Source organism: Scyliorhinus torazame, chromosome 5, assembly GCF_047496885.1.
Source record: "Scyliorhinus torazame isolate Kashiwa2021f chromosome 5, sScyTor2.1, whole genome shotgun sequence".
Taxonomy (NCBI): domain Eukaryota; kingdom Metazoa; phylum Chordata; class Chondrichthyes; order Carcharhiniformes; family Scyliorhinidae; genus Scyliorhinus; species Scyliorhinus torazame.
Window position 1 is genome coordinate 117,815,801 of NC_092711.1, and position 24,610 is coordinate 117,840,410.

The 24,610-nt window shown below is 47.6% G+C and overlaps 2 protein-coding genes across 2 annotated transcripts in view; both read right to left on the reverse strand.

The window, feature by feature from the left end:
* Positions 1–24,610, reverse strand: part of LOC140421682 (leucine-rich repeat and immunoglobulin-like domain-containing nogo receptor-interacting protein 1) — a 216,193-nt gene that overhangs the window by 14,674 nt on the left and 176,909 nt on the right. The gene's annotated exons all lie outside the window — the stretch shown is intronic.
* LOC140421716 (uncharacterized) overlaps positions 7,898–24,610 on the reverse strand; it is a 29,868-nt gene continuing 13,155 nt past the window's right edge. Inside the window, exons 3-4 of the mRNA XM_072506578.1 lie at positions 17,881–18,972; positions 7,898–8,529 (exon numbers count right to left, since the gene is read on the reverse strand). Of these exons, the coding sequence (XP_072362679.1) occupies positions 8,427–8,529; positions 17,881–18,972 (1,195 nt within the window). The 3' untranslated portion in view covers positions 7,898–8,426. The remainder of the gene's footprint in view (positions 8,530–17,880; positions 18,973–24,610) is intronic.

Consider the following 24,610-nt stretch of genomic DNA (forward strand, 5'->3'; position numbering starts at 1 on the left):
CTACTTAATTTTGATAGTGATCCTAAATCGCTTATTCAATCAAGAATTTAAACGGGGTTATCCTGCCCCGTTACCCAATCAGGAGGCTTAGGCAATTGATCGAAAGTAGCTTTTAGAAGGTCAAAGTCTGGAAATGAAACATGAAAAGAGAGAGAGAGCTAATCTTCAGCTAAACTCAAACTCAAAGTCAAAAACACTATATCACTACAAAAACAGACTGACTAAACAGACTGACAGACTCAGAGAATCAAAGTCAGAACAAGACAGACAGACTAACAGACAATTAAGGACAAGACGTGAGGGGGAGGGGGAGATGTGAGGGGGAGGGGGAGACGTGAGGGGGAGGGGGAGAAAAAAAAAGGAAAGAAAAAAAGGGGGGAGAAAAAAAAGACAATTAAGGACAGACAATTAAGGACAGACCAAACAGACAAACAGACTCAGAGAATTAAAGACAGAACTAACAGACTTAAGAAATTGTTTGAGTGTTCCGACAGGGCACGCAACGGTGAAACCCTGTTTATTGTGGAGTTTAAGGCGTCATCCGCACCTGATGGGAAGTACTATAATTTGGACGGAGTTATCCGTTCTCCGCTGTAGCCAATAGTCAACCCGGAGTGTCGAACAAGTCAAGACACTGTTTGAGACAATCACTTGTTTTAAGGGCAACCTTTTATCGTGAAGGTATCAAGCAACCAGAAGGATCATCATTCCCGACGTATCTCTTTTGGGCCGAGGGTCTCCTACCCTCGCGCACGGGTTTCCAACCCCAGAATTCGAAGAGGACTCTAACCTCTTGCGGGACTCCAACCCAGGGATTCGAAGAGGACTCTAACCTCTTATGGGACTCCTACCCAGGGATTCGAAGAGGCCTCTAACCTCTTACGGGACTCCAACCCAGGGATTCGAAGAGGACTCTAACCTCTTACGGGACTCCAACCTTTCCCGGGCCTCTAATCCGGACTGTAACGGGTTTGCCGGACTGACCTGATCTTGTAAGAGTCTCTCCAGAAACAGACGTTAGGACCAGATCGTGCTCGGTACAGCGGAGGTAAAACCAAAGTGGTAACAAGGGTACTCACATTTGGGGGCCCGATCACTACTTCGCCTCCGGACACGATCAGTCAGTTACACTGTCTGCTCCTGGCAAGGCTCCGTGAGAACCATCCTCTGCTACCAAATGTGAATTTTCGTTTCCCTTCAGTCCAGATGAAATGATCAATCGAACAACAAGTTACTTCAGCAAACGTACGTTTATTCACGGCTGGGACTTCACCACTGTATTTCAAAGAGTGTCTACAGTAGCAAGTCAAAATTAATACAGCAGACAGTTATTTATATATAATTAAATGACAATGTTTCCTTCCTAAGGACAGCCCCCTGAGAGGAGGCCACAGAATGCTGTAATTCTCAGGCCTCCTCGAAGGGGGCTGTCCTTAGGAAGGAAACATGGTCATTTAATTATATATAAATAACTGTCTGCTGTATTAATTTTGGCTTGCGACTGTAGACACTCTTTGAAATACAGTGGTGAAGTCCCGGCCGTGAATAAACGTACATTTGTTGAAGTAACTTGGTGTTCGATTGATCATTTCATTCCCCATCAAGCTCTATTCTAGCTTCAGACTAAAAACTCTGTTTGACATTCTATAGCTGGAGCCATATTCTCACCGTCTCCTCTTCCAAAATAGCTCCGCAAACCGCCGACACTACCCCCTTCTCCAGTCCCCCTGTCGTCAGCACCTCCTCCAGCAATGTGGAGGCCGGCTCCACCGGGAAACTCTAGCTCCTTTCTGGCAAACTCTCGAACCTGCATGTATCTAAACATTTCCCATACTTCGCTTCCAGCTCCTTCAATCCTGCAAACCGACCCCGAAGAAACAAATCTTTTAGTGTCTTAATCCCCTTCTCCTCCCATTTCCGAAAATTTCCATCCCACTTCCCTGGCTCAAATCTCAGGTTCCCCTGAATCTGCATCTCCCTTGACCCTGCCCCTAACCCGAAGTGTTGGCGAAACTGCCTCCAAATTCCCAATGAAGCTATTATTACCGGACTCCCTGAGTATTTCCCCAGGGCCATCGGGAGCGGCGCTGTTGCTATTGCTTTCAATCCCGTCCCCCTGCACAAATTCTCTCCATTCTGACCCACTGGGAATCAACCCCTCTGACCCAGCTCCGCACCATCTCCACATTCGCTGCCCAGTATTAGTCCATCAGGTTTGGAAGACCCAAACCCACTGCTTGCCTTCCCCTCTGTAGCAGCACCGTTCTCACTGTGGACACCTTCCCTCCACATATGAACGGAGTAATCCTTCCCTCAATCTCTCTGAAAAAAGCCTTTGGTAGGAAAATCGGCAGGCATTGGAAAATAAACAGAAATCGCGGCATCAAGTTCATTTTAACCGCCTGTACCCGACCCGCCAGTGACAGAGGGAGACCATCCCACCTTGCCAGATCAGCTCTCCCCACCAAACTAGAAATGTTGTACCTGCGGAAGCCCCCCCCCCCCCCCCCACTCCCGGGCAACCTGCACCCCCAGGTTTCAAAAGTGAGTCCCTGCTCTATGGAATGGCAGCCCCTCCACCCCTGCCCCCACCCCCGGCCGAGACACCACAAAATACTCACTCTTGTCTAGATTTAGTTTGTACCCCGAGAAAGACCCAAACACCCGAAGCAGCTCCACTATTCTCCCTATCGACACACTGCAGAGACCTCCCCCTTATCATTTGTTTCCAGGTAGTTCTGGATGGACTTGTTAACCCACCCACAGATCGCTTCGTCCGCTAGCAGCCCCACATCCAGTCTCCACAGCGGGCGTTGCCCTCTCTCCACACTAACCCGTAGATCCACCCAGTACGGGGCATGATCCGACACTGCAATTGCCGAATACTCAATATCCTTCGGTATTAGCGCCCTGCTCAGAACAAAAAAGTCGATTCGAGAGTATACCTTGTGGCCATGTGAAAAAAAGGAAAACTCCTTCGTCCTCGGCCGTCCAAACCTCCATGGGTCTACTCCCCCCATTTGTTCCATAAAACCCTTCAATTCCTTTGCCGCAGCCGGCCTCCTCCCTGTCCTGGATTTTGACCGGTCCAATTCCGGATCAATGACTGATCCCATGATCAGGTTATGTGACTCTAAATCTGGGATCTTACCTAACACCCGCCTCATAAATTCCACGTTGTCCCATTCGGAGCATATATGTTCACAAGTACCACTCGCACCCCCTCCAGCTTCCCACTCACCATTATGTACCTACCCCCCTTGTCTGACACGATTCTTCCTGCCTTGAATGCCACTCGTTTGCTGATCAAGATCGCTACCCCCCTGGTCTTTGAGTCCAGTCCTCAGAGGAACACTTGGCTAACCCACCCCTTCCTCAATCTCGTCTGGTCTGTAACTTTAAGTGTGTTCCTTGTAGCATTGCCACGTCCGCCTTCAGTTCCCTCAAATGCGCAAACACGCGAGCCCTCTTGACCGGCCCATTCAGTCCTCTCACGTTCCATGTGATCAGCCTGGACGGGGGACTTCCAACCTCCTTCCCCCCCCCCTCCAGCATCCCCCCCCCCTCCCCCCGCACACCCCCTAGCCATCACCCTTTTTAGGCTAGCCTCGAGCTCGCGCCCTCTACTTCCTCAAGTTCAAGTCCCCACTCGGGCTGTCGCGTTCCCGACCTCCCATTTATCCCCTAGTAACAGTTCCTCCCCGTTAGTAAAGCACCTCCCCTCTAGCAACAACACTAGAAACCCAATGCTCCAAGTCAAGCTCCTGCTTAACACCTGCTCACCCCCCACTGCACTTCTAAGAGTCAGCTGACCCATGCTGACTCGATAGCTCCTGCCCCTGGCACCAAGCAATCGGTCTCCCTATTGTACTCTCCTCTCTCTCTCTCCTCCCCTCACATGAATAAACATTTTAAAAGCATCACATCCCCCAGTAAACAAACAACAGAAAAAACAGTGAAGAAACGGTCACTGTAGAAAAATTGTCACCCAAAAAGCAGAACTAAATTCAAAGCCCATCCCCCCTCTAACAAGGTCCCGACAAGACAGATAACCTTTAACCATCCACACAGCCCATTATTTCACATAGAGATACTTAAATTTATACAATCCAGCACCACAAATCGCTGCCACAGTTCTTCTCCAAGGCTTAAGTGTCTTTTAATTCGCCTCCAGCTTAATTTCTTTCATAAAGGTTCATATTTCGTCTGGCGTTTCAAAGTAGAAGTCCCGTTCCTTATGTGTGACCCACAGACTGGCAGGGTACAGCATCCCTAACTTCACCCCCTTCTTAAAGAGGGTCGTTTTTGCCCGATTGAACTCAGCTCGCCTCTTGGCCAAATCCGCTCCCAGGTTCTGATAGATGCGCAACTCACAGTTCTCCCACTTGCTGCTCCGTTCTTTCTTGGCCCATCGCAAAACGTGTTCCTTCTCCATGAAACGGTGAAAACGTACCACCATGGCCCTCAGCGGCTCGTTCGCTCTGGGCTTCCTCGCGAGGGCTCTGTGCGCTCTGTCCTATTCCAGGGGCCGAGGGAACGACCCAGCCCCCATCAACTTCTCCAACATGTCCGTCACATAGGCCCTCACATCTGATCCCTCACTGCCTTCAGTAAGGCCAACAATTCTGAGATTGAGCCTCCTGGACCTATTCTCCAGGTCCTCCAGCTTCTCCTGCATTCTTTTCTGGCAGTCGTTCATCATCCCCACCTTGCTTTCCAGCACGGTTATACACGCCTCGTGCTTGGACAACTTGTGTTCCACCTCCTGGATCGCTCTCCCGTGGGTTTCCTGATTCTGAACCACTTGATCAATCGAAGCCTTAATCGGGTTCAGCGTGTCCTTCTTCAGCTTGGCGAAGCAATCCTCGAAAAACTTCACCAGCTGCTCCGTCGATCACTGTGCCGTCTCCCCGCGGCCCTTGCTCTCCGCCATGCTGTCCCGTGTCACCAGCTCTTCTTGCGTCTCCCTTATAGGACTTTGTCGTCTCACGCGGCCACTTCTGGTCAATTCTCCATACACCGGAGGAGGATTTCTCCTTACTGTCTCACTCTTCACTGATTCATCTCATAAAATCAAAAGAAAAACAGGGGGAAAAGGTCCAAAAGTCCGTTACAGGCGGGAGCTATCAAATGTGCGACCTCCTCCTCCATGGCTGCCACTGGAAGTGTAATGCATTTGTTTGGCAGGTACTAAATTTGTTTGTTGCTTCGTCAGCAGCTTGTCTGATATCTGTCTCTAGTGATGTTTTTTCAGTCTCAATACTGGGTAAGAACTCGTGTTGATCGAAGCAGTTCGCCTCTGCACTTTTAAGGGTCAGCTGGTGTCAGCGGCAGGTCGCCCCCTGTAACTCTAACCTTATCCGGCTTGGTTATTTGCTAAAAAGGTTTTAACATCAAAAATGTGAAAATTATGGTATAAACATTCCACCTTGTGTGTTTCTTTATCTGGAAAGCAGTTGTTTCATTTTTAACTGGCGACAACAAGGTTTCATGCCTAACATTTATCCCCCAATTTAAACTAAGATCCTGTTAACTGTTCAGTAAAATAATGCACTTCTAAGGAAGTGTGAAATACTGTTCCCTTTTATATAACTTAAGAATTTAAATTGATCAAATGGCTTTTTAACTTGAAAAACAGGATGAGTTGTCCCTAGGTGTGTTCTTTAATGCCTGTGAAGCTATCTGTATTTCAAACAAGCTGCTGCTATTATCCCTTTGTGGGACTTATCCCTTACTTTTTAAAATCTCAAGTTTTTCTAGACTTCCATGGTTCAAATGACACAGTTTCCCATTTTAATTTACAGGGTACTTTTTAAAGGATGTGCCACAACCCGCCTCTCCCACCCTCCCAGGCAGTGCATTCCAGACCGTCACCACCCTCTGGGCAAAAAAGCTTTTCCTCAAATCCACCCTAAACCTCCTGCCCCTCGCCTTGAACTTGTGACCTCTCGTAACTGACCCTTCAACTGAGGGGAACAGCTATTCCCTATCCACTCTGTCCATGCCCCTCATAATCTTGTGCACTTGATCAAGTTGCCTCTCAATCGTCTCTGCTCCAGTGAAAACGACCCAAGCCTATCCAACCTCTCTTCCTAACTTAAATGTTCCATCGCAGGCAACATCCTGGTGAATCACCTCTGCACCTCCAGTGCAATCACATTCTTCCTATAATGTGGCGACCAGAATTGCTCACAGTACTCCAGCTGTGGCCTCACCAAAGTTCTATACAACTCCAACATGACCTCTCTGCTTTTGTAATCTACGCCTCGACTGATAAAAGCAAGTGTCCCATATGCCATTATCACCAACCTGTTAACCTGCCCTTCGGCCTTCAGTGATCTCTAAAGAAACACGTCAAAGTCTCTTTGTTTCTCGGAACTTCCCAGTGTCAGGCCATTCACGGAATACTTCCTTGTCATATTACTCCTTCCAATGTGTATTCCACACTTTACCAGGTTAAATTCCATCTGCCAATTTTTACCATCCCATCTATATCTTCCTATAACCCAACACACTCAACCTCACTGTTAACCACCCGGCTAATCTTTGTGTCATCCAAACGTACTGATCCTAAACCCCCCACCACATAGTCACCTACGTCATTTATATCCATGACAAACCCATCACAGATTCCTGTGGTGCGCCACTGGACACCGGCCTCCAGTCACCAGGAAACCGTGTACAAGGAAGGCCCAAAATGTCCTGGGTGGATAATATCAGAATGTGGACTGACCTCTCGATGGGACAGGCAGTGAGAGTAGTGGAGAAATCAGTGGAGAAAGATTGATCAGATTGCCAACACTCGGAATGAGGATGTAAGACAAGACGCCTCTAGTGGTTGGAAAAACAACATTTACTATCCAGGTTAAAATTAATTTACTACTTCTGCTTTTTCAGATCGTTTTAGTGGAAACGTGCACTCCCAGGCTGAAAGAACATCAGCTACTGGAAGCAAAGTTGTAAGACCGGCCAGTCCAGCAGAAATAGACCCTTGTCCACTTCACCAACTGTCAGAGTGAACCTAGTTCAGTCCTGGATGTGATTGATGTGATGGGCGGCACGGCAGCACAGTGGTTAGCACGTTGCTTCACAGCGCCAGGGACCCGGATTCGATTACCAGCTTGGGTCACTGTCTGGAGAGTTTCCACGTTCTCCCCGTGTCTACGTGGGTTTCTTCCGGTTTCCTCCCACAAGTCCCGAAAGACATGCTTGTTAGGTGAATTGGACATCCTGAATTCTTCCTGTGTGTACCCAAACAGGTGCCGGGGTGTGGCGACTAGGGGCTTTTCACAGTAATTTCATTGAAGTGTGAACGTAAGCCTACTTGTGACACTAGTAAAGATTATTATTAACAACAGCAAAAGAAGCAGAATCCAGCACCTGTGATCACTTGTGAACTCGCTGGTGTCTCAGCAGGTGGGAGGAATCAATGAATCCCCTCTCACACTCGGAGCAGCTGAACGGCTTCTGCCCAGAGTGAACTCGCTGGTGCTTCAGAGAATTCGAAGATTGAGTGAATCTCTTCTCACACATGGAGCAGGCGAACGGCCTCTCCCCAGTGTGAACTCTCTGGTGTGCCAGCAGGTGGGATGAATCACGGAATCGCTTCCCACACTCCGAGCAGGTGAAAGGCTTCAGTCCAGAGTGAACTCGCTGGTGTTTCTGCAGATTCGAAGACTGAGTGAATCTCTTCCCACACACACAGCAGCTGAACGGTCTCTCTCCGCTGTGAATCTGCCGGTGTGTGAGCAGGACAGAGAAATCACTGAATCCCTTCTCACATTCTGAGCAGATGAACGGTTTCTCCCCAGTGTGAACTCGCCGGTGTGTCAGCAAGGTGGAGGAATCTTTAAATCCCTTCCCACAGTCACAGCAAATGAATGGTCTCTCCCCAGTGTGAACTCGCTGGTGTCTCAGCAGAGTGGATGAATTAGTGAATCCCTTCCCACATTGAGAACAGATGAACAGCCTCTCTCTGCTGGTGCGTCAGCAGGGTGGCTGACTGAGCAAATCCATTCCCACACTTGGAGCAGATGAACGGCCTCTCTCCTGTGTGACTGTTTCGATGTGTTTCCAGCTCAGACAGGGTTCTGAATCTCTTCCCACAGTGCCCACATTTCCACGGTTTCTCCATGGTGCCGGTGTCCTTGTGTCTCTCCAGGTTGGACAATCAGTTGAAGCCTCGTCCACACACAGAGCACGTGTACGGTTTCTCCCCTTTGTGAATGGTGTTATATTTTTCAGCCTGTGTAACTGGTTAAAGCTCTTTCCACAGTCAGTTCACTGGAACACTCTCACTCGGGTGTGTGTTGTGTGGGTCTCGGTGTTTTTCCACTCGCACTGATGTTTCCACAGTCAGTTCACTGGAACACTCTCACACGGGTGTGTGTTGTGTGGGTCTCGGTGCTTTTCCAGTCACACTGATGTTAAAATGGCCGATGGTTCTCACTTCCAAATGAATCGAGTGTCAGATCTTGCTGTGACGTTTGTTCCGATATTTCTGGCTCCAAATCATCCCCTTCTAATATTCTGTAAAAGGAGTTTACAAATGACATCACTGTAAATACAGAAACAGTGTTCAGGTAGGTGGTTTGAAGTGTGTCTACTTCAATGCCAGGAGTATATGAAATAAGGTAGGGGAACTGGCAGCATGGGTTGGTACCTGGGACTTCGATGTTGTGGCCATTTCGGAGACATGGATAGAGCAGGGATAGGAATAGTTGTTGCAGGTTCCGGGGTTTAGGTGCTTTAGTAAGCTCAGAGAAGGAGGCAAAAGAGGGGGAGGTGTGGCGTGCTAGTCAAAAACAGTATTACGGTGGCGGAGAGGATGCTAGATGGGGACTCTTCTTCCGAGGTAGTATGGGCTGCGGCTAGAAACAGGAAAGGAGAGGTCACCCTGTAGGGAGTTTTCTATAGGCCTCCAAATAGTTCTCGGGATGTAGAGGAAAGGATGGCGAAGATGATCCTGGATAAGAGCGAAAGTAACGGTAGTTATTATGGGAGACTTTGACTTTCCAAATATTGACTGGAAAATATATAGTTCGAGTACATTAGATGGGTCGTTTTTTGTACAATGTGTGCAGGAGGGTTTCCTGACACAATACGTTGACAGGCCAACAAGAGGAGAGGCCACATTGGATTTGGTTTTGGGTAATGAACCAGGCCAGGTGTTAGATTTGGAGGTAGGTGAGCACTTTGGGGACAGTGACCACAATTCGGTGACGTTTACGTTAGTGATGGAAAGGGATAAGTATACCCCGCAGGGCAAGAGTTATAGCTGGGGGAAGCGGAATTATGATGCCATTAGACATGACTTGGGGGGGGGAATAGGTTGGAGAAGTAGGCTGCAACTGTTGGGCACACTGGATATGTGGAGCTGGTTTAAGGAACAGCTACTGCGTGTTCTTGATAAGTACGTACCAGTCAGGCAGGGAGGAAGGCGTCGACCGAGGGAACCGTGGTTTACCAAAGAAGTGGAATCTCTTGTTAAGAGGAAGAAGGAGGCCTATGTGAAGATGAGGAGTGAAGTTTCAGTTGGGGCGCTTGATAGTTACAAGGTAGCGAGGAAGGATCGAAAGAGAGAGCTAAGACGAGCAAGGAGGGGACATGAGAAGTATTTGGCAGGTAGGATCAAGGAAAACCCAAAAGCTTTCTATAGGTATGTCAGGAATAAAAGAATGACTAGGGTAAGAGTAGGGCCAGTCAAGGACAGGGATGGGAAGTTGTGTGTGGAGTCTGAAAAGATAGGTGAGATACTAAACGAATATTTTTCGTCAGTATTCACTCAGGAAAAAGATAATGTTGTGGAGGAGAATGCTGAGACCCAGGCTATTAGAATAGATGGCATTGAGGTACGTAGGGAAGAGGTGTTGGCAATTCTGGGCAGGCTGAAGATATATAAGTCCCCGGGGCCTGATGGGATTTATCCTAGGATTCTCTGGGAAGCCAGGGAAGAGATTGCTGGGCCTTTGGCTTTGATTTTTATGTCATCATTGGCTACAGGAATAGTGCCAGAGGACTGGAGGATAGCAAATGTGGTCCCTTTGTTCAAGAAGCGGAGTAGAGACAACCCCGGCAACTATAGACCGGTGAGCCTCACGTCTGTAGTGGGTAAAGTCTTGGAGGGGATTGTAAGTGACAAGATTTATAATCATCTAGATAGGAATATGATTAGGGATAGTCAGCATGGCTTTGTGAAGGGTAGGTCATGCCTCACAAACCTTATCGAGTTCTTTGAGAAGGTGACTGAACAGGTAGACGAGGGTAGAGCAGTTGATGTGGTGTATATGAATTTCAGCAAAGCGTTTGATAAGGTTCCCCACGGTAGGCTATTGCAGAAAATACGGAGGCTGGGGATTGAGGGTGATTTAGAGATGTGGATCAGAAATTGGATAGCTGAAAGAAGACAGAGGGTGGTGGTTGATGGGAAATGTTCAGAATGGAGTTCAGTTACAAGTGGCGTACCACAAGGATCTGTTCTGGGGCCGTTGCTGTTTGTCATTTTTATCAATGACCTAGAGGAGGGCGCAGAAGGGTGGATGAGTAAATTTGCAGACGACACTAAAGTTGGTGGTGTTGTCGACAGTGCGGAAGGATGTAGCAGGTTACAGAGGGACATAGATAAGCTGCAGAGCTGGGCTGAGAGGTGGCAAATGGAGTTTAATGTAGAGAAGTGTGAGGTGATTCACTTTGGAAGGAATAACAGGAATGCGGAATATTTGGCTAATGGTGAAGTTCTTGGACGTGTGAATGAGCAGAGGGATCTAGGTGTCCATGTACATAGATCCCTGAAAGTTGCCACCCAGGTTGATAGGGTTGTGAAGAAGGCCTATGGAGTGTTGGCCTTTATTGGTAGAGGGATTGAGTTCCGGAGTCATGAGGTCATGTTGCAGCTGTACAAAACTCTAGTACGGCCGCATTTGGAGTATTGTGTACAGTTCTGGTCACCGCATTATAGGAAGGACGTGGAAGCTTTAGAGCGGGTGCAGAGGAGATTTACCAGGATGTTGCCTGGTATGGAGGGAAAATCGTATGAGGAAAGGCTGATGGACTTGAGGTTGTTTTCGTTAGATAGAAGAAGGTTAAGAGGAGACTTAATAGAGGCATACAAAATGATCAGGGGGTTAGATAGGGTGGACAGTGAGAGCCTTCTCCCGCGGATGGAAATGGCTAGCATGAGGGGACATAGCCTTAAACTGAGGGGTAATAGATATAGGACAGAGGTCAGAGGTAGGTTCTTTACGCAAAGAGTGGTGAGGCCGTGGAATGCCCTACCTGCAACAGTAGTGAACTCGCCAACATTGAGGGCATTTAAAAGTTTATTGGATAAACATATGGATGATAATGGCATAGTGTAGGTTAGATGGCTTTTGTTTTTTGACTTCCCATGTCGGTGCAACATTGTGGGCCGAAGGGCCTGTACTGCGCTGTATCGTTCTATGTTCTAAATTCAGAACAGACAATTCTAGGTTTACTGGAACATTCTTTATCTCTCATTCCCCAAAAGCTCTGTCTCCCACACTCTCTCTCCATTCTCACTTATCTATACCTCCCAATTCTCCTCAATGTGCTAATTCATGTTGATCAATACACATCGCTTCCTGACCTCGACACAGAGACCATAACACAGAAAATAGGAGCAGCCCATTCGGCCCATCAAGCCTGCTCTTCCATTCAATAAGGTCATGGTTCATCTGATTGTTCCGTTAACTCCACTATCCTGCGTGTCACCCATAATCCTCAACTCCCTTTCCGATCAAAACTCTTAACTGAGCCTTGAATATATTTTGTGATGCAGACTCCACTGCTCTCTGGGGAAGAGAATTGCAAAGACTAACCACCCTCTGAGGGAAGACATTTCTCATCATCAATGGGGGACCATTTAATCTGACAATCTGCCCACTCCCTCTTGAATCCCCCATGAGGGGAAACATCCTCTCTTCATCTGTCAATACCTCCGAATCTTATATTTTTAATAAGATCACCTCTCATTCTTCTAAACTCCAATGAATACAGGCCCAGCCATCCCTCTAACAGAACACCTTCATCACAGGAATCAGCCCGGTGACCCAGTATAATGTGAGGTGTGAACTTCTCCACTGAGACAATAGGAATAGAAAAGCAGCTTATTATTTAAATTGAGAGAGATTGCAGCAATGTGAGGTACAGAAAGATCTGGGTATCCTGACACAAGAATCACAAAGTTACTTTGCAGATATAGGAAGTGATCAGGAAGGCAAATTGAATGTTTTTGTTGATTGCAATGTGGCGGCACAGTGGCTAGCACTGCTCCCTCATAGCGCCAGGAACCCGATTCGATTCCAGCCTGGGGTGACTGTCTGTGTGGAGTTTGCACTTTCTCACTGTGTCTGCACTTTCTCACTGTGTCTGCATGGGTTTCCTCCAGGTGCTCGGGTTTTAATAATAAATTTTATAATAATAATGATCTTTATTAGTGTCACATGTAGGCTTATATTAACGCTGCAATGAAGTTACTGTGAAAAGCCCCTAGTCGCCACACTCCAGCACCTGTTCGGGTCACGGAGGGAGAATTCAGAGTGTCCAATTCACAGAAAAAGCACGTCTTTCGGGACTTGTGGGAGGAAACCAGAGCACCCGGAGCAAACCCACACCGACACGGGAAGAACGTGCAGACTCTCCACAGACAGTGACCCAAACCGGGAATCGAACACGGGTCCCTGGTGCTGTGAAGCAACAGTGCTAACCACTGTGTCACCGTGTCGCGCCACAGGTTTCCTCCCACAGTCCAAAGATGTGCAGGTTAGGTGGATTGGCCAAGCTAAATTGGCCGATAGCAGTTTAGGGGGAGGGGGCAGTGGGCATAGGTATGCTGCTGTTTCAGAGGATCGGTGCAGACTCGATGGGCCGAATGGCCTCCTTCTCCACTGCAGATATTCTATGACTTTGAAGGGAATTTAAAATTGGGCTGCTTCTTGCAACTGCTGATGAAACCAGATCTACTGTAATGTATATAGATTTGGCCTCCAGATTGAAGAAAAGATAGAAATGCATTAGAAAAGTGGGACAGGCTGGGCCTGAAGCCACCAGAGTTTGAAGTTCGAGAGGTGAACTGACAAAACATATCAGGTCCTGAGAGGACTTGACAGGGTGGATGTTGAAGGATGTTTCCCCTGAGGCAGTGACCAGAACTAAAGGACATGGTTTAAAAATAAGGGGCCTCCCATTTGGAATGAAGATGAGGAGAATGTTTTTGTCTCAGAAGGTCGTGGATTTCTGGAACTCTCTTCCCAGAAACAGTGATATTGAATATATTTAAGGCAGAGTCGGATAGATTCTTGATGAGCAAGGGGGTGAAATGTTATTGGGGTAGGTGGGAATGTGGTGTTGTGGTCATAATCCGATCAGCCATGGTCTTACTGAATGGTGCAGCAAGCTCGAGGGGCCGAATGGCGGATTCCTTTTCCCTGAACAAGCCCAACCCGCTCCCTCACCAAAATGGCCGCCCAAACTGCCCCGCCCCCTGAACAGGCCCCGCCTTCCTTTTCCAGGATGGCGGCGTCTGGTTGCCTGGGTAACCAGGGCCTGTCACCGGGGAGGAAGCACCGCCTCCCTGGCTCCCACTCGCAAGATGGCGGCCAGTGAGCCCGCTCCCCCCAGGCCTGTCACTGCGGGCGGCCAGGCGGGGTAAACACGGGGCCAGCGGCCTCTTCTTCGAGGCCTCAGCCCTGCTCCTAAGCGGTGGTTTCCATTCCTACCTCGTGCCCACAATCTCCTCCCACTTCCTGAACCGTCCAATCCTCTTCACTCTCACTATGACTGACACTGAGCATGCTCAGAGCACACCCACACTGCACCTGCGCACTGGCCTCCTACACTCATTGATATGGGACTTTCCGCGGCGCGGGAAGTCTGAACATAGAACAGAGTGCAGAAGGAGGCAATTCCGCCCATCCAGTTTGCACCGATCCACTTAAGCCCTCACTTCCACCCTACCTTGTGCTAAATTGCCCTTAGTGACCAGAAAAGGTTAGGTGGAATTACTGGGTTACGGGGATATGGAGGAGGTGTGGGCTTAAGTGGTTATATGATTCTATGTGAAGACAATATTTCCACTTGGGTAAAAATCAAAAATTAGGGCCATATATAAAATTAGCAAGTAATAAATCCAAGAGGGAAAGAAGGAAAAATGTCTTTACTCAAGAGCGCTGTTAGAATGTGCAATTCAATACCACAGGAAATGGTTTAGATGAAATAATTTAAATGTTTTCAAAAGGAAATTAGATGATTACATGAGAGATAAGAGAATAGAAAGGCAGGCTGATGGACTTGAAAGAATTTCAAGAACTATAAACACCAGTCCAGATTAGTGAAACCAAATGGTCCATTTCGCGACTCAATATTCTGTTTAGCTCAGTTCGCTGGATAGCTGGTTCATGATGCAGAGCAAGGCCAACAGCACAGTTCAATTCCTGTACTGGCTGAGGTTATTCATGAAGGCCTGCTCAACCTCCTGGAAAACATGGTTGTTCGGTGAATTGGACATTCTGAATTCTCCCTCTGTGTACCCAAACAGGCGCCAGACGTGGCGACTCGGGGATTTTCACAGTAACCTCATTACAGTGTTAATGTAAGCCTACTTGTGACAATAATAAAGATTATTATTACCTTGCTCTTTGCCTGAGGTGTGGTGATCCTCAGGTTAAATCTTCACCAGTCAGCTCTCCCCTCAAAGGGGAGCCATGATGTGGAGATGCTGGCGTTGGACTGGGGTGAGCTGAGTAAGAAGTCTGACAACACCAGGTTAAAGGCCAACAGGTTTGTTTCGAAGCACTAGCTTTCAGAGCAGTGCTCCTTCCGAAAGCTGGTGATCCGAAACAAACCTGTTGGACTTTAACCTGGTGTTGTAAGACTTCTTACTGAGCTCAAAGGGGAGAGCAGCCCATGGTCATGTGGGGCAATGACAATTTTCCTTTTTACTTAATTCAATGCAATCTCCTCCCAGCTCCCGATCAGCATGTTCCACATCCACTACTTGTACTGAACATGCTCAAGAGTACAACCTGGTGCCAAGGAATCACACTGGGCTCCTGTGGTCATTGATGGGGCACATTCTGTCCACGTGGAAAATTATGGATTGTAACATTGTCATTGAAAACTTGATTAGTGAACAGGAATTTTGTCAACACACTGAGATTGGATTGAATGTTTCTGTGATCTAATCCTAATCTCAGGATACTAGTATGCAGGTACCACAGGTAATCAGGAAGGCAAATGGACTACATATAGCTAAAGGTTTAGAGTATAAAAGTAGGAAGTGTTGCTGCAACTCTAGAAGGCATTGGTGAGACCACACTTGGGGTACTGTGTGCAGTTTTGGTCCCCTTATCTGAGGAGGAATGTAGTTGCATTAGAGGAAATTCAGAGGAGGTTCACTAGATTCCTGAGATGAGGAGTTTGTCTTATGAACAGAGATTGAGCAGTTTAGGCCTATACTCTGTCCAGTTTAGAAGAATGAGAGGAGATCTAATTGAGATATATAAGATGATAAAAGATATCGACAAAGTAGACTCTTGTGGGGCAATCTAGAACTAGAGGTCATAGTTTGAGGGTAAGGGGTAGCAGATTAAAAACAGAGATGAGGAGATATTATTTCTCTCAAAGGGCCGTGAATCTGTGGAATTCACTACCCAGGAGAGCAGTGGATCCGGGACTTTGAGTAAATTTAAAGAGGAGATGGACAGATTTTTTAAATTTGTAATGGGTCGAAGGGTGTGGAGAATGGGCAGGAGAGTGGAGTTGAGTCCGAGAGGAGATCAGCCATGATCATATTGAATGGCGTAGTCGGCTCGAGGGGCTGAATTGCCTACTCCTGCTCTTAGTTCTTATGTGGTGATGCAAGATGGATTAATTCTGTGTTCTGTACAGGATGTTGCCTAGTATTAGCTGTGAGGAGAGATTTAATAAACTGGGATTGTTCTCCTTCGAGAGACGGAGGCTGAGGGGCGACCTGATAGAAGTTTATAAAATTATTAGGAGTATAGATAGGTTGAACAGTTGGAGGCTTTTTCCCAGGGTGGAAATGACAATTACAAGGGGGCACAAGTTCAAGGTGAGGGGGGAAAGGTTCAGTGGAGATGTGTGGGGTAAGTCATTTTAAACAGAGGGTGGTGGTTGTCATAATATACACCAGTATATCAAGGTGCAGACACACACTGATGGACACACAGTGGGACCAATCAGCACACACAACACTGCAGTCAATCACCAGTGAGAGCACACGCACTATAAAGACAGGGGGCATCAGAGTTCCCGCTCATTCGAGTAGCAGCTAGCTAGGAGGACAGAGCTCACAGCCTGCAACACAGACATTCACCATGTGCTGAGTGCATCGACTGGTTAGGACAAGGCAAAGGTCTTTAGTTAAAGCTAGTATCGTATTAACCCACAATCTGAGTATGTTTAAACAGTTAATGATTCAATAAAATAGTGTTGCACTATTTCAAGTGTCGGTGACCTGTATGTGATCCAGAACACCCAACACATCAGTGGTGGCCTGGAATGCTCTGCCAAGTGAGGTGGTTGAGGCAGATACGTTAGCGACCTTTCAGACTTATCTGGATAGGTACATGAACAGACGGGATACAGAAGGATACAGGCGGTTGGTCTAGATAGGACACGTGATTGTCGCAGGATTGGAGGGCCGAAGGGCCTGTTCCTGTGCTGTATTGTTCTTTGTAACAAAACTATTGTATTAAATAAAAGCAAAATACTGCGGATGCTGGAAATCAGAAATAAAAACAGAAAATGCTGGAGAGAGAAAAGATTGACGTTTCAAGTCTGTATGGACCTGGTAAGGATGACAGACTTAGAATCATAGAATCCCTACAGTGCAGGAAGCTATTCAGCTCATCGAGTCTGCAAGGACCCTCTGAAAGAGCAAACTACTGAGGTCCACTCACCCACCCTATCCCCGCAACTCCACGTGCCGATCGTGGCCAATCCACCTAACCAGCACATGGTTTGATTGTTGGAGGGAACCAGTGCACCAGGAGGAAACCCACGCAGACAAGAGGAGAACGTGCAAACTACGCACAGACATTTATCCAAGACCGGAATTGAACCAGGTCCTGGCACTATGAGGCAGCAGTGCTAACCACTGTGCCACCGTGCACCTCCCTCAAAGTCATCAGTGAACCAAAGACCCAAGTTATGGGCTGTTATTGAGATTAGGGAGGGGGATCAGAGTGCAGGTGTAAAGATTATGGGTGGAGATTTGGAGAATGTGAGTAGCTTCAAGTATCTGGAGTCAGTGATGGCAGAAGATGGAAGTTTGGAAATGAAGAATCAGATGAGTTCTGGTTGGAAGAAGTGCGATGGAATGTTATGTGATAGAAAATGATAATTGAAACTGAAAAGGGAGAATCAAAAAGACAACTGTGAGACTGGCCTTGTTATATAGTGCAGGAACTTGGACAATATCAACAAGAGAGGAACAACAACTGGATAAGAATGAGATTCAGATGCTGAGATGGATGTGTAACTGGACAAGAAAGCACAAGGTCAGGAACCAGTAAATCGGCCGGGGGGGGGTGTAGATTGTGGAAACATTGAAGACTGTAGCCGAGAAGGGATTGAAATGGTCTGGATATCTACTGTGGAGAGAGAGGGAGGAAATGTTGTGAGGCAAATGATGGACATGGGGCTGTCAGGAGGAAAAAGAGAAATGTCGAAGATCAGATGGAAAGATACGGTGTACTCAGACAGAAATACAGGGTGATTAGGAGAGGAATGTGTGACTGACATGAGGGGTGAAGAGAGGAAGAAGAACAAAAACAGATCCCAGTGAATATGGTTCAGTCCTGGATCTGGTGAACAGCAAAATCAAATCACGGTAGTTACTTGTGAACCCGCTGGTGTCTCAGCAGATTGGATAACTCAATGAATCCTTTCCCACAGTCAGAGCAGATGAATGGCCTCTCTCCAGTGTGAATCCGCTGGTGCCTCAGCAGGTTGGCTGACTGAGTGAATCCCTTCCCACACTCAGGGCAGGTGAACGGCCTCTCTCCAGTGTGCAAGCGCTTGTGTTTTAGAAGGGTGGATAAATCAGTGAATCCCTTCCCACACACGGAGCAGGTGAACGGTCTCTCTCCAGTGTGAACTCGTTGATGTACAGTCAGGTTTGTTGTTCGTCTGAACCCAGTCCCGCATTGAGAGCACCTGAACGGTCTCTCATCAGTGTGAACACGTTGATGGGAGATCAATTGTCCAGAACTTTTATAGCACTTCCTGCAGTCTGCGCATTTAAAAGGGCTCTCGTCAGTGTGCACTCGCTGGTGTATTCGCAAGTCGGATGATCGAATGAATCCCTTCCCACACTCTGAACAGGTGAAAGGTCTCTCCCCAGTGTGAGTGAGTCTGTGTAAATGCAGGCTGCCGGACTGAGTGAATCCCTTCCCGCACTCGGAGCAGGTGAACGGTCTCTCTCCACTGTGAACCTGCCGGTGAGCCAAGAGGTTGGATAATTGAATGAATCCCTTCCCACACTCTGAACAGGTGAATGGTCTCTCTCCAGTGTGAACCCGCCAGTGTGTCAGCAAGTGGGATGACCGAGAGAATCCCTTCCCACATTCAGAGCAGATGAATGGCTTTTCCCCAGTGTGAACTCGCTGGTGTGTCAGCAGGTGGGATGACTGAGTGAATCCCTTCCCACACTCGGAGCAGGCGAACAACCTCTCCCCAGTGTGAACTCGCCGATGATTCAGCAAGGTGGCTGACCGAGTGAATCCCTTCCCACACTCCGAGCAGGTGAACGGTCTTTCCCCTGTGTGAACCCGCTGGTGATTCTGTAGCGCGGATGAATGAGTGAATCCTTTCCCACAGTCCCCACATTTCCACAACTTCTCCCTGTTGTGACTGCGTTTGTGTCTTGAGAGGCTTGATGACTGGTTGAAGCCTCGCCCACACACAGAACACGTGTACGGTTTCTCTTCACTGTGAACGGTGCTTTTTTCTTCCATGTTTAAAATCTGATCATATTCAGGTTATGATAAAATAGGCGACTTCGTCTGATCCTGATGTGATGTTTGGTTTCCGTTTTCTGACTGCAAACTCTCCCCTTGTAACAGCCTGTGAAATTGATTTAAAACATAAAAAAGGGAGTGAGCGAGAACCCACAAAAACACAAAGGCATATTGTGAAATTGAGCTGAATGAATCTGGTCATTTGTGGGGCCGGCACTGGGAAAAGGTGACCATGAAAACTGCTGGACTGTCATAAAACCCAACTGGTTCAGTAATGTCCTTCAGAGAAGGGAACCTGCCACCCGGTCAGGGACTGTACGAGAGTTTGGACACTAGGGGTGAAGAGAGATAGAGAGTGACATATAGATAGAGATTCATACATGAAGATACACATAATAGAGAGTGATCCTGATACCAATTCCACTCTCTAAACCACGGACTCCATCCCTCTCTCCAGTAACTATCTGAAGCTGAACCAACTTCACAACATGGTTGCCACCTTTGAGCCCAAACTGAGCTTCCGACCATGTATCTCTGGGCGTGACCATCCCGCTCTCTGAAATCTCCTCCAGTCACACAACTCTGCGAGAAATCTGTGCTCATCTCATTGCAGCACCATGAGCGTTCCACATTTCAATCACACTAGCACTGCTGGCTGTTGTTTCAGTTCCCTCGGCCTCAGGAATTTCCTCCTTAAATCTCTCCATTTCGTAACCTCATTGAAAATCATGAAAATCTTCTTTGACCAAGCTTTCGGTTACCTGCTCTAATATCCCGTCATGTGGCTCAGTGTCAAATGATGCTTTCTGCCATTTCTGTGAAATGTCTTTGAAAATGTTAAACGTATATAAATACAAATCATTGACACTGAATTGGGCATTTTTGGCATTGCTGCATCATGGCTGGGTGTAAATCCTGTAACTCCTTATCTAACAACATTGTTCGAGTCCTTTCACAACACGGACTGCAGTGGTTGAAGAAAGCAAAACCTCATTGAATTTTGGCGGGAGCGGTGCGCAGGGGCCTTCTGGGAGGTGAGTAGTTACTTTAAAAACCCTTACCTTTGCAGGAGCTGCCCTTTGAATTTCGGTGGGAGCGGTGCGCAGGGGCCTTCTGGGAAGTGAGTAGTTACTTTAAAAACCCTTACCTTTGCAGGAGCAGCCCTTTGGATTTCGGCGGCAGCGGTGCGCAGGGGCCTTCTGGGAGGTGAGTAGTTACTTTAAAAACCCTTACCTTTGCAGGAGCAGCCCTTTGAATTTCGGCGGGAGCGGTTTGCAGGGGCCTTCTGGGAGGTGAGTAGTTACTTTAAAAACCCTTACCTTTACAGGAGCAGCCCTTTGAATTTCGGCGGGAGCGGTGCGCAGGGGCCTTCTGGGAGGTGAGTAGTTACTTTAAAAACCCTTACCTTTGCAGGAGCAGCTCTTTGAATTTCGGCGGGAGCGGTGCGCAGGGGCCTTCTGGGAGGTGAGTAGTTACTTTAAAAACCCTTACCTTTGCAGGAGCAGCCCTTTGAATTTCGGCGGCAGCGGTGCGCAGGGGCCTTCTGGGAGGTGAGTAGTTACTTTAAAAACCCTTACCTTTGCAGGAGCAACCCTTTGAATTTCGGCGGGAGCGGTGCGCAGGGGCCTTCTTGGAGGTGAGTAGTTACTTTAAAAACCCTTACCTGGTCCCGTGTCTGTTCTTCTTCTCTGTTTTATTTTTTTTATATCATGCGGAAACCGGAAGTTCGACTCGCGGACTTCTGGGAAGGCCCCCCCCCCCCCCCAACCAATAAATTCTGGTGGAGAGGAAACCCGAGACACTACACGTGTAGTGTCTCCCACCCGCCCTCCTCCTCTAACCTAATAATAAAACCCATTGGTGTGAGGTAAGTACCATATTTTATTATTAACACTAAGAAGGTAAGTAAGTGATTTTTACTCATTTTTACTTTTATACCTTTTTCAATTGTGTGTGTCGGGGGGAAACTGAAGTGACATCACAGAAAAGCTGTGGCCTGAGTGGCTGGTTGGGATTCTACACTAAATTAAAAAAAATTGAGCATTGGTAACTAATTAAACATAATTACTTAATTATAATTTAGAGGGATATCTAAGCCAGAGATCGGAGAGTACTATATTTAGCTTTCGCATTTCTAGTAGAAATCTAGTGCTAGGAAACAGATAGTTAATAGTAACTTTGAAATTTAAAAAAAAATATTTAAAATTTTTTTTTTTAATTTTAATTAATTGACGCAATGTCAGTTAGAGGGGTGCTGTGCTCTGACTGTGAGATGTGGCAGGTCCGGGAAGCTTCCAGCGTCCCGGATGGCTTCATCTGCAGAAAGTGCACCCAACTGCAGCTCCTCACAGACCGCATGGTTCGGTTGGAGCAGCAATTGGATGCACTTAGGAGCATGCAGGTGGCGGAAAGCGTCATAGATCGCAGTTATGTAAATGTGGTCACACCCAAGGTGCAGGCAGAGAAATGGGTGACCACCAGAAAGGTCAGGCAGTCAGTGCAGGAATCCCCTGTGGTTGTCCCCCTCTCGAACAGATATACCCCTTTGGATACTGTTGGGGGGATAGCCTATCAGGGGAAAACAGCAGCAGCCAGAGCAGTGGCACCACGGCTGGCTCTGATGTTCAGAAGGGAGGGTCAAAGCGCAGAAGAGTAATAGTAATAGGGGACTCTATAGTCAGGGGCACAGATAGGCGCTTCTGTGGACGTGAAAGAGACTCCAGGATGGTATGTTGCCTCCCTGGTGCCAGGGTCCAGGATGTCTCCGAACGGGTAGAGGGCATCCTGAAGGGGGAGGGCAAACAGGCAGAGGTCGTTGTACATATTGGTACTAACGACATAGGCAGGAAGGGGCATGAGGTCCTGCAGCAGGAGTTCAGGGAGCTAGGCAGAAAGTTAAAAGACAGGGCCTCGAGGGTTGTAATCTCGGGATTACTCCCTGTGCCACGTGCCAGCGAGGCTAGAAATAGGAAGACAGAGCAGCTAAACACGTGGCTAAACAGCTGGTGCAGGAGGGAGGGTTTCCATTATCTGGACCACTGGGAGCTCTTCCGGGGCAGGTGTGACCTGTATAAGAAGGACGGGTTGCATCTAAACCGGAGAGGCATAAATATCCTGGCCGCGAGGTTTGCTAGTGTCACACGGGAGGGTTTAAACTAGTATGGCAGGGGGGTGGGCACGGGAGCAATAGGTCAGAAGGTGAGAGCATTGAGGGAGAACTAGGGAATAGGGACAGTGTGGCTCTGAGACAGAGCAGACAGGGAGAAGTTGCTGAACACAGCGGGTCTGGTGGCCTGAAGTGCATATGTTTTAATGCAAGAAGTATTACGGGTAAGGCAGATGAACTTAGAGCTTGGATTAGTACTTGGAACTATGATGTTGTTGCCATTACAGAGACCTGGTTGAGGGAAGGGCAGGATTGGCAGCTAAACGTTCCAGGATTTAGATGTTTCAGGCAGGATAGAGGGGGATGTAAAAGGGGAGGCGGAGTTGCGCTACTTGTTCGGGAGAATATCACAGCTGTACTGCGAGAGGACACCTCAGAGGGCAGTGAGGCTATATGGTTAGAGATCAGGAATAAGAAGGGTGCAGTCACAATGTTGGGGGTATACTACAGGCCTCCCAACAGCCAGCGGGAGATAGAGGAGCAGATAGGTAGACAGATTTTGGAAAAGAGTAAAAACAACAGGGTTGTGGTGATGGGAGACTTCAACTTCCCCAATATTGACTGGGACTCACTTAGTGCCAGGGGCTTAGACGGGGCGGAGTTTGTAAGGAGCATCCAGGAGAACTTCTTAAAACAATATGTAGACAGTCCAACTAGGGAAGGGGCGGTACTGGACCTGGTATTGGGGAATGAGCCCGGCCAGGTGGTAGATGTTTCAGTAGGGGAGCATTTCGGTAACAGTGACCACAATTCAGTAAGTTTTAAAGTACTGGTGGACAAGGATAAGAGTGGTCCTAGGATGAATGTGCTAAATTGGGGGAAGGCTAATTATAACAATATTAGGCGGGAACTGAAGAACATAGATTGGGGGCGGATGTTTGAGGGCAAATCAACATCTGACATGTGGGAGGCTTTCAAGTGGCAGTTGAAAGGAATACAGGACCGGCATGTTCCTGTGAGGAAGAAGGATAAATACGGCAATTTTCGGGAACCTTGGATGACGAGTGATATTGTAGGCCTCGTCAAAAAGAAAAAGGAGGCATTTGTCAGGGCTAAAAGGCTGGGAACAGACGAAGCCTGCATGGAATATAAGGAAAGTAGGAAGGAACTTAAGCAAGGAGTCAGGAGGGCTAGAAGGGGTCACGAAACGTCATTGGCAAATAGGGTTAAGGAAAATCCCAAGGTTTTTTACATGTACATAAAAAGCAAGAGGGTAGCCAGGGAAAGGGTTGGCCCACTGAAGGATAGGCAAGGGAATCTATGTGTGGAGCCAGAGGAAATGGGCGAGGTACTAAATGAATACTTTGCAGCAGTATTCACCAAAGAGAAGGAATTGGTAGATGTTGAGTCTGGAGAAGGGGGTGTAGATAGCCTGGGTCACATTGTGATCCAAAAAGACGAGGTGCTGGGTGTCTTAAAAAATATTAAGGTAGATAAGTCCCCAGGGCCTGATGGGATCTACCCCAGAATACTGAAGGAGGCTGGAGAGGAAATTGCTGAGGCCTTGACAGAAATCTTTGGATCCTCGCTGTTTTCAGGGGATGTCCCGGAGGACTGGAGAATAGCCAATGTTGTTCCTCTGTTTATGAAGGGTAGCAAGGATAATCCCGGGAACTACAGGCCGGTGAGCCTTACTTCAGTGGTAGGGAAATTACTGGAGAGAATTCTTCGAGACAGGATCTACTCCCATTCTGAAGCAAATGGACGTATTAGTGAGAGGCAGCACGGTTTTGTGAAGGGGAGGTCGTGTCTCACTAACTTGATAGAGTTTTCGAGGAGGTCACTAAGATGATTGATGCAGGTAGGGCAGTGGATGTTGTCTATATGGACTTCAGTAAGGCCTTTGACAAGGTCCCTCATGGTAGACTAGTACAAAAGGTGAAGTCACACGGGTTCAGGGGTGAGCTGGCAAGGTGGATACAGAACTGGCTAGGCCATAGAAGGCAGGGAGTAGCAATGGAAGGATGCTTTTCTCATTGGAGGGCTGTGACCAGTGGTGTTCCGCAGGGATCAGTGCTGGGACCTTTGCTCTTTGTAGTATATATAAATGATTTGGAGGAAAATGTAACTGGTCTGATTAGTAAGTTTGCAGACGACACAAAGGTTGGTGGAATTGCGGATAGCGATGAGGACTGTCGGAGGATACAGCAGGATTTAGATTGTTTGGAGACTTGGGCAGAGAGATGGCAGATGGAGTTTAATCCGGACAAATGTGAGGTAATGCATTTTGGAAGGTCTAATGCAGGTAGGGAATATACAGTGAATGGTAGAACCCTCAAGAGTATTGAAAGTCAAAGAGATCTAGGAGTACAGGTCCACAGGTCATTGAAAGGGGCAACACAGGTGGAGAAGGTAGTCAAGAAGGCATACGGAATGCTTGCCTTCATTGGTCGGGGCATTGAGTATAAGAATTGGCAAGTCATGTTGCAGCTGTATAGAACCT